The sequence below is a fragment of the Thamnophis sirtalis genome, unplaced genomic scaffold, assembly GCF_051295495.1.
Source record: "Thamnophis sirtalis isolate CommonGarterSnake01/CBP01778 unplaced genomic scaffold, rThaSir2_p1.2 scaffold_2, whole genome shotgun sequence".
Classification (NCBI taxonomy): Eukaryota; Metazoa; Chordata; class Lepidosauria; order Squamata; family Natricidae; genus Thamnophis; species Thamnophis sirtalis.
Genome location: NW_028261382.1, coordinates 122,103,201 through 122,117,493, shown reverse-complemented (window position 1 = coordinate 122,117,493; position 14,293 = coordinate 122,103,201). Strand labels below are relative to the sequence as shown.

The 14,293-nt window shown below is 42.8% G+C and overlaps 1 protein-coding gene across 1 annotated transcript in view; it reads right to left on the bottom strand.

Annotated features, from left to right (window-relative positions):
- The window catches only part of DPYS (dihydropyrimidinase), a 44,895-nt gene extending 31,672 nt beyond the window's left edge, over nucleotides 1-13,223 (bottom strand). The window contains exons 1-2 of the mRNA XM_087706786.1: nucleotides 12,919-13,223; nucleotides 2,518-2,676 (exon numbers count right to left, since the gene is read on the bottom strand). Of these exons, the coding sequence (XP_087562912.1) occupies nucleotides 2,518-2,676; nucleotides 12,919-13,164 (405 nt within the window). The 5' untranslated portion in view covers nucleotides 13,165-13,223. The remainder of the gene's footprint in view (nucleotides 1-2,517; nucleotides 2,677-12,918) is intronic.
- Nucleotides 13,224-14,293: the final 1,070 nt, after the last annotated feature.

Below are 14,293 nucleotides of genomic sequence, written 5' to 3'. Positions count from 1 at the left end.
TGGCAACTTGAAGATGTCTGGACTTCAACTCCCAGAATTCCCCAGCCAACATTCGGTCCAGACATCTTCAAGTTGCCAAGGTTGAGAAACACTGATCTAGTGTAATATAGTTGTAACTCTCCTTGATAAGGTAGAGAAAAGAACTGATTGTAGGAGGACTTCCAAGAGTTATTAAAACTGTAATTACTGAGAAATTCAGTTTTAATTATAAGAAAAAAACCTCACATGGGACATACCATTCTTCCTGCATCAACCAATTAGTATCTTACATTGAGTTAATCACCAGAAGGTATGTTGAAGGCTATAAGCTAAGATGGCTTTAAGGGGGATTAGACAAATTTAAGAGGAACAGATATATTTGTAAAACATTTCCTAAAACATTTGTATGATTAAGCACTGCCCTTTAGTGAGATTAATTATTTTCATAATTGACTGTAGAAATCCCTTACATTTCTTGGAAACTTATCTGGGGTTATCCATGTGAAAATCAGTAAGTGGGTGTTCCATAACTGGAGGTTTTTAAGAAAAGAATGATATAGGGTCTTCTGCTTGAGCAGGGGGTTGGACTAGAAGACCTCCAAGGACCCTTTGAGCTTATTCTGTTACGAGGGCACAGTTTCCATGAGAGACACGCTGCACCAATTTGTAATTAACATTTCTAGGATAGATCATACCTTAATTTCAAACAACAATTATGGAAATGCATTTAACTATTTCCAAATGGATAAGTTCCAGATGTTTTGGGACTGCAATATCCCAATATGATCCGGGAAGGATTGCAATGATATTAAAGTGGGATGTGTGACCAGATGATCAAAGCCCTTTCCTTGTTTATATGTTCTTGAGTTTCCAGGGACTGCTGGTTTAACAATCCCAGTATATTTATTTATTTAAAAAATGTACATAGCTGTTTGTTTTCTAATCAACTCCCAATTAAAAGTTAAAACAGCATAGAAAACTATACTGAAACTATAAAACTAAAAACGTTAAAAACCACAGAAACCTGGCGCCGAGTCAGACTTCTAATTTAGTTCAGTTATCTAATCTTATCCTAATGTGTGGAGGGGGGAGCCAAATCTTCAAAGCTTGATGGAAAGCTAGGAGGGTACAGGTCTGCCTAACCTCAGGGGGCAGAATATTACAAAGGGTGGGGGGCTGTATTGGAAAAGGCCCACTTCCTAGCTGCCATCACATGGCAATGTTTAGGGGAAGCGATTAGGAGCATGCCTCCCCCTTTTCTCACCTGGTAGATTTCCCTAGGGAAAAGTGGCCCTGCAGATGCATAAACCATCAAAAGAAGACTAGATTCGGAAAGGCTAGTTCAGGAGTCTTCAACCCGAACCTCTGGAGCCACATGGGGCTCTTTCATCCCTTTGCTGCGGCTCCCTGTTACTCAAAATATGCGTCACAACTGCCAATGTATGATATTTTGACTCACCTTTTTGTGGGGGGGGGGAGTTCAATAGCAATAGCAGTTAGACTTATATACCGCTTCATAGGGCTTTCAGCCCTCTCTAAGCGGTTTACAGAGTCAGCATATCGCCCCCACAGTCTGGGTCCTCATTTCACCCACCTCGGAAGGATGGAAGGCTGAGTTCAAAATGTTTTTTGTTGCATTCAGAAATAAAAAAATTGTTTTCTCTGCAGCAGTTCAATGATTTCATAAATGAAACACACTATCGTTTTTTTTTTACACATAACATAAATGCAAAAAAATAATATATGCAGTGCTCTCTTTGTTTTAGGTGTCAAAGGGGTTTTGTGGCTCTCGGTGTTTTCTTCTCTGTGGGAGATGGGTCCAAATGGCTCTTTGAGTGCTTAAGGTTGCCGACCCCTGGGCTAGTTTAAAGCCAGGGCTTTGTCCACATTGTTAAACAATCCCAGCAGTGGTGGGATTCATTTTTTTTTTACTACCAGTTCTGTGGGCGTGGCTTGGTGCGCATGGCATGGCTTGGTGGGTGTGGCTTGGTGGGTGTGACAGGGGAAGGATAATGTAAAATCTCCATTCCCACACTACTCCAGGGGAAGGATACTGCAAAATCCCCATTTCCTCACAATCAACTGGACTTGTGAGGCAGTGGTGGTATTTCTCCGAGCAACTCAAAATTTCTGCTACTGGTTCTTCAGAACTGGCCAGAACCTGCTGAATACCACCTCTGAATCCCAGGTTGATACCCTATGCAGATTAAAAACTCATTCTAGTTTTTGCAGCTCTTTGAACATTGCAACGTACTTTTCAGACCTCAAATTATCCTAGCTGGCTAGGGAATTCTGAGGGTTGAAGTACGCATATCTTGCCAAGGTTGATAAGCACAGCCCAACACTCAATAAACTGTTCTCAGGTTGAGAGAACCTCAATGCTCCAGTTCTCATATTCTTGAATCAGGCCAATGACTCTTGATACTTGTGCCTAGGAAAATGGCAATCCTTTTGCTTCTGTGCCACTGGTGCCATCCATGCTGCATGCTGGGCTTTCTTAAAGAAATAAATGTGCGGTTGATGTTATGCCTACCATACCTGCTCACTGCACCATGATACGACCATATGAAGTGCATAATCACAGCAGACTTTAGGATCAGCCCTGTTTCTCCATTGGTTATAGGCTTCAATGAGGGAACAGCCTTTCTGTGCGAGTGCAAAGTCCATGATCATAGTAGTACCTCCTGCAAGGGCAGCCTGAAAAGCAAGGTTGCAATTAAATATTTATTTTCCCACTGAGCAATATATAATATTAGAATTATAACAATTTAGAACCATTCCAACATGAAAGGAACCCATCTATAAACTATGGGGAAGGGAGGATGAATTAATGACATACAGCTATAATATACTACAATACAATACAATAGAAGAGTTGGAAGGGACCTTGGAGGTCTTCTAGTCCAACCCCCTGCCTAGGCAGGAAACCCTATACCATTTCAGACAAATGGCTATCCAACATCTTCTTAAAGACTTCCAGTGTTGGGGCATTTACAACTTCTTGAGGCAAGTTGTTCCACTGATTAATTGTTCTAATTATCAGGAAATTTCTCCTCACTTCTAAGTTGCTTCTCTCCTTGATTAGTTTCCACCCATTGCTTCTTGTTCTACCCTCAGGTGCCTATTAATTACACACGCACATACCCACACAAATTTATGTCTTTATTAAAAATATAAGCTCCTTTTTAATGACTCTGTAATCACTTCATTCAGGGTAGAGTCAGGGCAACTACTGGATGGATATAATATAACACAAATTTGTGTAGTATACATGTCAATTTATGAAAAGTGATAGAGAGATAAAAAATCATGTGAAAAGTGATGGAGAGATAAAAATTTCTAACACAATATAAATTCCCATAGAACTAAAATCATTACACATAAATCATAATATTAACATTGAACTATGTAAATTTTTTATACAGTATACTAGAGTATTAAAAAAAACTAAAATCATACATGCAGTCAATTAAAAAAAACAACTAAAAAACCTTTTAAAAATCTGAATGACATATAAAAGTAATATTTGACTTACAATAGCTCATTTAGTGACTGTGAAAAGTTATTTTCAAAAGGGATTTATGACCATTTTTTTTTACTTATGACCTTTGTAGCATCCCCAGGATCATGTGATCAAAATTCAGATACTTGGCAGCTGGTTCATACTTGTGACCATTGCTGTGTCCCAAGGTCACGTGATCCTCTTTTGTGACCTTTTGACAAGCAAAGTTAATGGGGAAGTCGGATTCACTTAACAACCTCCCTGCCTTGAGGGAAGAACCAATTTTTCACCAATCTTCCTAATCTGGGAAGGGACTGGTGACCAGTGGTGAGATTCAAATTGTTTTACTGCTGGTTCTGTGGGTGTGGCTTGGTGGGTGTGGCATGGCTTGGTGGGTGTGGCAGGGGAAGGATACTATAAAATCTCCATTCCCACCCCACTCCAGGGGAAGGTTACAATTGTGGTCATATGTCAAAGCTCTTGTAGCTTTGATATGCTTCCCAAAGACAAAAGCATCTCCTCAGTTAACTGAGGAAATATTTTAAAGATGCATCAAGTACAAAGCAATGTTCCACACCCAGAACTGCTTTTATATGAATACACATGTACACGTATGTATAAAGGAGAATATTTGTAGGTCTCAGGCTTGGCATGAGGGGTCCCTGGTGCTCTCTGAGCTTGGTTGTTTTCTTGCAGACATTTCATTACCCAAACTAGGTAACATCATCAGTACTAGTTAGGGCAAGGGTGTCAAACGTAAGGCCCATGGGCCGGATTCGGTCTGTGGGGGTGTTTAGATCTGATCCATGGGGCCACCCTGGAAACAGTGAGGGACCAGCTTGTGGTGCCTCTGCCAACGAAAACGGAGCTCCATTTTCGCTGGCAGAGGTTTGAAGGAGGTCGTCACAGCCAAAAACAGAGATTCGGAGCCCATTTTCTCTGGCCGAGCTCTCAGGTCACCACAGGTTCCCCCGACATGAGCGATGTTGATCTGGCCATGCCCTCCCTCCCCCAAGGTCAAACCCAATCCTGATGCAGCCCTCAATGAAATCAACCTACCCTTGAGTTAGAGTAATGAAACATCTGCAAAAAAACAACCAAACTCAGAGAGCACATGAGGACCCCTCATACATATATATGTTCAAGACTACAGGTAGTCTTCGACTTATGACCACAATTGAGCCCAAACTTTACGTTGCTGAGTGAGACATTTGTTCAGTGAGTTTTGCCCCATTTTATGACCTTTTTTTTGCTATAGTCGTTAAATAACTCATTGCCGTTGATAAGGTTGTTGTCCAGTTGTTAAGTGAATCTGGCTTCCCCACTGACTTTGCTTGTCAGAAGGTCGCAAAGGGTGATCACATGATCTTGGGACACAGCAACGGTCATCAATGTGAACCCGTTGCCAAGCATTGAAATTTTGATCACGGGGACACTGCCAAAGTTCATAACTGTGAAAAGCAGCCAAAAGTCACTTTTTTCAGTGTCGTTGTAGCTTTGAAGGGTCGCTAAATGAACTCTTGTATATCTTGTGGTCCACTGGTGGCCTGCGGAGTTGGCAGCAGAGTCAGACACTGATGAGGTTGGTGAGGAACAGGGGCCAGTCCTGAGGGCTGAGGAAAGCTCAGATGAGGGCTCTGTGTTGGAGGCAGAGAGGGAGATAGACTGCAGCGAAGCAGAGGAACAGCTGGAGCCTATTCCCTGTGCACGCATACACAGAGCTGCCAGAAGACAAGAACAACTAAGAAAGCAAGATAAAGCCACACCTTGGAGGTGATTGGCCCCTCCCATAGGAAACAAAAGAGGAACAAAAGAGTGGGCTTTTGCAGGAAACAATTTGTTCATTGGTCTGGAAAGTTCTGTTTGTGAGAAACTCTTTGCCAAGTTTTGCTTTGCTCTGTGTTTGTACACTAGTTATCTGGCAGTGCTCCTAAAGAGATTAGGTGCGTGTGGATAAACATTCCTTTGAAAGACTATTTGATAAGATTTGCTGACTGCGAATGAAAGGAATTCACAGTCATGTAAATAAAAGAGGTTTTGGTGGGACTAAGACTTTGCTTTCGCTTTCTAAGGAAGCCTGGATCAGAACACTATGTGGAGGACTACCTGTATGGGCAGCCTCAAAGGCTTTGCCTGGGAGTTTCTGCATCATTTATGTGTTACTGAGCCTCACTAGCTCACCAGGCCAGATGGTCTGCAGATAAGGAAGAAGGGAGCCAGAAGCACCTAAGGCACACAATTTTCCGAGTGACTGCTGAGCTGGAAGAATAAATCTGTATCTCAGCAGAACAATAACAGAAGTGGAAATGATGACTTTGAAATACAGCAGTTGTGACCCAGAAGAAGAAAGCAAAGCCCCTCAGGGATTCATGAGGGTTTCATGTGAAATACCTTTATCTGGTCTCAGGGAAATATATCAGTTGAAGAAACAGAGAAGGGAAGGTAGGTTTCAAGTAGATCCTAACATTAATATGGGCAGGGAAGACTCAAGAACATCAGGGTCTTAGAGAAGAAAGGCAATGCAGCCAGGGGTGGGATTCAGCCGGTTTGGACCCGTTCAGGCAAACCGGTATTTCCGACAATCAGCTGGGAATGAACTGGTTTATTCCAACGATCAGGTGGGCCTGCCCACCCGCCCCTGTGCTTTACTTACCTATATCCTCTCAGCTGATTTGCACAGCACAGCGTATTGCCACGTCTCAGCTGTGTTACTCTCCAGAAGTAGCGTGAAAGGTAAGTTTTGTTAAAACTGTGCATGTGTACTGTGCAAAACATGCGATCACTGAACCAGTTGTTAAACCAACAGGATCCCACCACTGAATGGAGCGAATAAGATACTAAGGCAGACAAAGTCACCACGATGTAAAAAAGATGTGGAGATTCTAGAAAGAGTGCAGAGAAGAGCAACAAAGATGATTAGGGGACTGGAGGCTAAAACATATGAAGAACGGTTGCAGGAACTGGGTATGTCTAGTTTAATGAAAAGAAGGACTAGGGGAGACATGATAGCAGTCTTCCAATATCTCAGGGGTTGCCACAAAGAAGATGGTTTCTTCTCCTGGGCATTTAATGGTAGAACAAGAAGCAATGGGTGGAAACTAATCAAGGAGAGAAGCAACTTAGGACTGAGGAGAAATTTCCTGACAGTTAGAACAATTAATGGAACAGCTTGCCTCCAGAAGTTATGAATGCCCCAACAGTCTTTAAGAAGATGTTGGATAGCCATTTGTCTGAAATGGTATAGGGCAGTGATGGCGAACCTATGGCATGGGTGCCACAGGTGGCATGTGGAGCCATTTGTCAGGGCCCGCGAGGCGCTGCCCTGTCAGGTGGCCAGCATACATGCGTGCGCTGGCCAGCTGAGTTCATCCTTTTTAAAGCCATTTTTCACCCTCCCCAGGCTCCAGAGGATTTTTATGAGCCTGGGGAGGGCGAAAAGAGCCTCCCCCACCCTCCCTGGAGGCCCTCCAGAGGCTTCATGAGCTTCCCTGAAGCCTCTGGAGCGCAAAAAACCGGCCCTACCGGCAAACCAGAAGTTCAGGATCGGACTTCCTGTTTGCTCGGAGTGTCGTTTTGACTGCTCTGGAGACTTCAGGGAAGGTCCCTGAAGCCTTCGGAGCGCTCAAAACAACCCTCTGAGCAAACCGGAAGTAACTTCCGGTTTGCTCAGAGGGTCATTTAGACTGCTCTGGACACTTCAGGGAAGCCTACTGAAGGTCCCTAAAGCCTCCAGAGGGCTTTCGGGCGGCAGGGCGGCTGTTTTCGCCCTCCCCAGCTCCTATAAAGCCTCTGGAGCTTGGGGAGGGCGAAAAAAGCATGCAAAAAATGGGGGGAAGCGCCTGTAGTGCACGCATGCACACTGGGGGGTGTCACACATTGCATTATGGGTGCGGCACGTCTGCACATGACCACCCCTGCGCTCCCCCACTTATGGCACACGAGCCAAAAAAAGTTCACCATTGCTGGTATAGGGTTTCCTGCCTAGGCAGGGAGTCGGACAAGAAGACCTCCAAGGTCCCTTCCAACTCTGCTATTGCATTAATGCATTAAAGCTGGCAGTTCATGATTGCTGAATAAGACACCCAGATGAAAAAGACAATTGCTTTCTTAATGGCACGCATCCCTCCAGGATGAATGGCGGCACTCCGTAATTCTGGCATTTTTCTGACTAAACTGCTCCAGAGGAGAAAAGAAGTAGAACTGAAACAGCCTTGACAAGGTGCTCTGGTGCTCAGAGAGTATATGTAGAAACTAACTTTGCTTTTCTCTTCCTTGGTTTCAGAGAACATTTAAGCCATAATGTGATCTCTTAATTTTAAGGCTGCTTTTGGAGGATGTTTTTTAGGAAAGCAGCTTGTAAATAGAATTGACTGAATCCTGTTGCCAGCAAGAATGAGCAAGGGGCTGTTTAATAAGGTTTTCACGTTGTCCCCCCATACATCAGCAGGAACTGAAATAATTATTTCTGTATCATTATTTATTTATTTATATTTATTAACCAAATTTATATAGCCATCCATCTTTCCCAAAGGGGACTCTGGGCAGCACACAATAAATACAACAGCCAATATATAACTGATAAAGATCTGATAAAAATCACAGGAATAAATAACATAAAAATAAAAATGTTAACCTTGGGAAAAGGGAGGATAAAAATGGCTCTCTCAAATCCCCTGGGAATTCTGGCTCTGGCAGTATAACAGGGTCCGGAGGGTCTTATGATGGGACTGATCCAGCGGTGGGATTTACTTGCCTTCCCTACCGGTTCACAAATGTGAGTGCATATGCCTCATCTGTGCACGTGCACTGCCTTCTGTGCATGCACAGTGCTCACACATTACGTCGGGGTGGTGGTGTAGGTGGGCAGAGCCTCCCGCAGCTGCCACTACCGGTTCACCCAAACCGGAGAGAACCAGCTGAATACCACCTCTGTACTGATCCCATTAGCAAGTTAATTCCTCCTTATCTGGGTGTTGGCTGTTTCTTTTTCTTTCCTTTTTTGTTGTCTCTTTGGAAAGATGTGTAAATGTGGTCCATCTATATGTGTTTAGTGATGGGTGATGTGTCTGAATGCTAGGTTTCTATGAATTCCTAAGCATGGAACCAGATAAACAAGCAAAAAAACAAAAAAGCAAAGCCTTAATCAAGGAACTACCAATGAGAAAACTACATACTCCGATCAACACTACCAGTTCAAACTACAAACCCCACATTCACTAGCAGTGATGATGTTATCTAGTTGAATAATGAAATGTCGGCAAGCAAAGAAAGCACCAAGGACTCCATAGTTCCATCCTGAGTTACCTATGTTCATTTTGAGATTTCAATATCACTTTGTGCAACTTATGATTTATTTTTTTCCTGATTTGTTATTTTTATGAACAACTCAAGGTGGAACAAGAATCCTTCTTCCTCCTCCTATTTCCCCACCCCACAACAATCCTGTAAGATTGAATTGGGCTGAGAGAGAGAACTAGCTTGAAGTTACCCAGCTGGCTTTCATGCCTAAATTGGGACAAGAACTCCTAGTCTCCTGGTCTCTAAATTAAAACTGCATTGTTCTTGGACATATTCTTAGGGAGAAGTGATGAAGGCAAACACTAATGATTTATTTGGTATAGGAGTCTCAATCAAGAAGATACAGACCTGCTTCTTTCCAAATAAAAGTGTCAAATGATTGTTCCTCTTTACTAAATTAAAGATAAAACCTAAGTATGAGATTTATTTCCTAATTTATCTCCTGACCATCTTAGATGCTGTGGGTGGCGATCCTCCAACCATTAAGCAGAGTTTCAGGAGGCACAGTTTTGGAGGTTAAGTGTTAGAGGACAGAGTTGGGTTCCACATGACCTACTCTGCACTCCTAATTCAATTGTGGTCCCCAGGTGTCTGTGTAGATTAACCTCTCTCTGTCATCTTTTATAAGTGGAACAGAAGCTGTGTCAGCTCTGTCCTCTTCACCTTGGACAGCCAACTCTCCTGATTATGAAATTCCGACTTCCATTAACCCTAATCAATGGTCAACAATGATGGCAGCGGTAAACTAACACTATCTGGAGAATGGAACATTCATTGCCCTTCTCACAGTGACTCTGGTGATATTATTATATATTTTATGTTATATGCCATGAATATATTACAAATATGGTATTAGTTATGAATATAGAAGGTCTGTAACATAAACTTCTTAGGAACCCGTTATGCAACCACTTTTAGTCATGAAAAGACTAAAAGTGGTTGCATAACAGGGGTTCATGAACAAGGGTTCATTCCAGGTTGCTGGAATGTGTATACTACTGATACATAAAGATGGGTGTGTATACAAGTGATTCATTGTTGGTGGTAGAACATTAGTGGGCTTAAGGAATGCAGTGGCTTCATTTTTCACTGAGTCCTGGAACAAGAGTGAGGATCCAAAGATTCTGATGTGGCTGGGGCAAGATGTACCATATACATGGATTGTGGGTAAACAAGTTGGGTATAAAGGGAAGACTGGAATGGACCCAGACTCCTGAAGTTCGAGACAATTCTTGATGTAAATATTGTGTGAATGTGTAGCCTAGTTGGGCAACAATACTTACCGTATTTTCACGACCAAAAGCCGCACCGGATTATAAGCCGCAGTATCAGTTAACGTTAATTTTTCAAACTTTTTTCATATATAAAGCGCACCGGGTTATAAGCCGCACGTTTTTTTTGCAACATCTGCCACTCCTCGCACTCCGCACTACATGATACACACACCCCCGCACCGTTCGTCCAGTAAGGTCGGGGAGGCGTTGGGCAGAATTGGGAGGGAGATTTTCAAAGAAGCGCACCAAATATCTCCCACGAACTGAATCTGAATCTCCCTCTTGATTTTACGCTCAAACTGGAAGCTCTCCCACACGTCCCTCTGGTCTCTCCCTCTCAATTTTATGCTCAAACTGGAAGCTCTCCCACACGAGGGAGGTGTGCGTGCCTGCGCGCGGTCATTTGCTTGCAAATTGAGAGGGAGAGACCAGAGGGACGTGTGGGAGAGCTTCCAGTTTGAGCGTAAAATTGAGAGGGAGAGACCAGAGGGACGTGTGGGAGAGCTTCCAGTTTGAGCGTAAAATTGAGAGGGAGAGACCAGAGGGACGTGTGCGAGAGCTTCCAGTTTGAGCGTAAAATTGAGAGGGAGAGACCAGAGGGACGTGTGCGTGGCTGCGCGCGGTCATTCGCTTGCGAGCTTCAAGTTTGAGCGTAAAATCGGGAGGGAGAGATTTTCGATCTTTTTCCATACATAAAGCGCATCGGGTTATAAGCCGCACTGCCGGTTTTTGATCAAATTTTAGGATTTTCAGTGCGGCTTATGGTCGTGAAAATACGGTAACTTGAGTAGCCTTGTTGGGCATACTAACTCGAATAGCCGGGTTGGGCATAGCTTATTGTAGTAAGATAACTTTGAAATTGGACAAGTATGTGTACAAATATAAAGAAACTAATTAAGCTTAATTGCCCGTTTGTTTTGCTTTTTGTTCGAATAACACAAAAATAAAGGAACAATTGGAAAACTTTATTTTGAGTGGCTTGAAGTCAATTTTATAACAACATAAGCATTCTTCCATTATTCACAGCCCTAGATTATTACTGGCACTGTGAACAATATCCCTGAATTGGGGTTATCCTTTTGAACTCAGTTTGTTGGTTTGTATTAGCTCATGCAAAATAGAAATTATATTTCATAATTTAGTTGTGGAAGAAAGAGCAATTTGATGGCAACATACAACAGTTATATTGAATACTTCAATTGGCCATATGCTGCCCAGGGCATGGAACAACTGGGTTTGAAGCATGAAAGTGGAAAGAAATGTGTTTTAGAAATATTGGGTATATATAGACTGAAAAGGGGCTGTTTTGTTTTTGATATCCATAAAAGAACCATAAAAGGTTCTTTTCTCTTGAAAAAGAACCTTTGGGACAACCATTACCTGGATCATTAAGACTCTTCGTAGATATCTTCTCTAGTGGTCAATACTTGACATGACCCAAACTTTCCCAGCAGAATTTCACAAAGGGAGAGACGTGGCTTCCAAGTGAGATAAAAGGGAGATATAAAATACCTTTAATATAGACCCTCCTTTGAGAATCAGGTTTGATTCTCAATGAATGTAGACCTTTCCATGTAATTGTCTGGTAACAGTATGGAATATGGAATAATATGGAACAATGTCTTATATATCAGCAAAAAAATCCAGAACACAAAATATAAGCTGGCTGGATACGACCTCGTAGATGACCCCCACTCTGTCAAAGACCTTGGACTACTCATCTCTAATGATCTAAGTGCCAGAGCCCATTGTAATAACATTGTCAAAAATGCACTAAGAGTTGTTAACCTAATCCTGCGTAGCTTCTTCTCTGGTAACACTGTACAACTAACCAGAGCATACAAACCATTTGCTAGACCAATTCTTGAATACAGCTCATCTGTCTGGAACCCGCACTGCATATCGGACATTAATACAATGGAGTGAGTCCAGAGATATTTCACGAGAAGAGTCCTTCACTCCACTGCTCGCAACAGAATACCTTATGCCATCAGAAATTTTGGGCTTACACAACTTAGAACTAAGCTGCCTTCAGTCTGACCTAAGCGTACTACATAAAATTATCTACTACAATGTTGTAGTACTACCTGACTACCTGTCAATGATTACTTCAGCTTCAACTACAACAATACACAAACACACAATAGATACAAAATTAAATCGCTCCAAACTCGATTGCAGAAAATACAACTTCAGCAACAGAGTGGTCAATCCTGGAATGTGTTACCTGACTCAGTGGTTTCTTTGCCTTAACCCCCACAACTTTAACCTTAGACTGTCTACTGTTGACCTCACCCCAATTCCTAAGAGATCTGTAAGGGGCATGCATAAGTTCACTAATGTGCCTACCATCCCTGCCCTAACAACCCCATTTATTTGTACTCATTTCATGTATTCATAATCTTGTATGTACTTATATCTATTATCTTATACACACTTGACAAAATAAATAAGTGAGTGGCCCTTGGTTGTAAAAAAGACCTTCTTTACAATATAATATTCTTTACAATAACATACAATACTGTTGTAAAGAAGACCTTTTTTTAAAAGAGTGTTGCCTTAGTTACTCCTATCTTCCTAAAGGGGATGTTCAAGAAAATGTCTTGCAGGGTTTCACAAGCTACACAATTTACCAGTTGCTGGAGGAAGCTGGAGGGGGGGCGGGGGGGAAGCAGGATCCTTGTTGGCCATATCAGAAAACAGAAGAACTCCACTCACTCAACCCAAGCGAGGTAAGGAAAAGCTGCTGGTGCTGATTTGCAGCACCCTGTAAAAGGAAGCGGGAGTGGGCACACCTGCAGCAGCTGCTCTACCGTTCCTAGGGGACCTCACGGAAGCCATGGTGGGCGGGAGGGAGAGGGTTACCTTCGTTCCTTGGTAAAAGTCGTCTTTTGTCGGAATCCCCATGAAGGGGAATTCCATGTGCGTGTGCGTGTCGATTCCGCCGGGAAGCACCAACTTGTTCGTGGCATCCAACACCTGGATTCCATCGGAAGAAGGCCGAAGATTCGGCCCCACCGCCCGCACGATCCCGTCCTCGATGTACACATCGGCCACTTGCGAGAAGTCCGCGTTCACCACTTTTCCACCGCGGATCAAGAGTTTCTGCATGTTGGACGCTTCTGGGGGAGTTTCTGAGCTTTCGGTCGCCGCGCGCGGAACTCCTCGGAGCCGCGTTTTAAAGATTCCCTCTCCGCCCCACCCCCGGGGCCCCCTCCCCGCCCCCTCCGAAGGGACTCGGATTCGCCCCTGCGTCCTTGCCAAAGGCCGCTTGGCGCTTTCTTGCGCCATAGGTGAGGGTGGCTCTGGAGGCGCAAACGGACCCCGGGTCATTACAACTACAAAGAACCCTCCCACCCCCATTCTATTAAACCCGCCAATAATTACTGTGGAATAAGAATACATAATTAGCATTACTGCCCAGGTTTTTTTTTTTACGAATCTGGTAGCTTAAGGCATGGAGACATTTTCCCTCTCTCCCCAATGCGTATTTTTTTTGTAGAATTAGTTTTTCTACTTTGTCCTGATTCTAACTCCATAATTGCTACCAGGCTTGCCAACTAGGGTTTGCAAAGGCCATTCATAAACTGTTTCAATTTCTATGCTCAAAACTATAGGGCACTGCACATCAGAACAACTAGACACACTGTCCCCCCCCCCCCATGCCATCACTCTGCTAAACAACTAATCCCCACAACCCTGTCATATTATCTACTAAGACTGTATTAATATATTATTCTTCTCATAACTATAACCTCGTTGCTAGTGTCTTTAAATTTTATATTGTTTTATTTGTTTCCTAGTATAATTTGATTGCTTATTAGTAACTTGTAACTTTCACTAAGTGCTGTATCTTATGATTCTTGATGAATGCATTCTATTTTTCTTTATGTACAGAGAGCATATGCACCAAAGACAAATTCCTTGTGTGTCCAATCACACTTAGCCAATAAAAAATTCTATTCTATTCTATTCTATTCTATTTGTGATCCAGATTTTTGCAGCCCAGATAAAGCAGTCCTAAATTTGGGATTACCGCTGTTGAAGTCAAACATCTTAGGGGAAAGAGGAGAGTGTTCTAGTCTATGAAATATCTTTAATGTAGATTCAGGTTTGATTTCTGGTGAATTGTAAACCTTTCCATGTAATTGTCTGGGTAACAGAATGGAAGGAAGGGGTCCTTGTTGCTTTCTGAGCTTGATTTTCTTGCAGATTTTTCATTAGCCAAAAATCATCATTG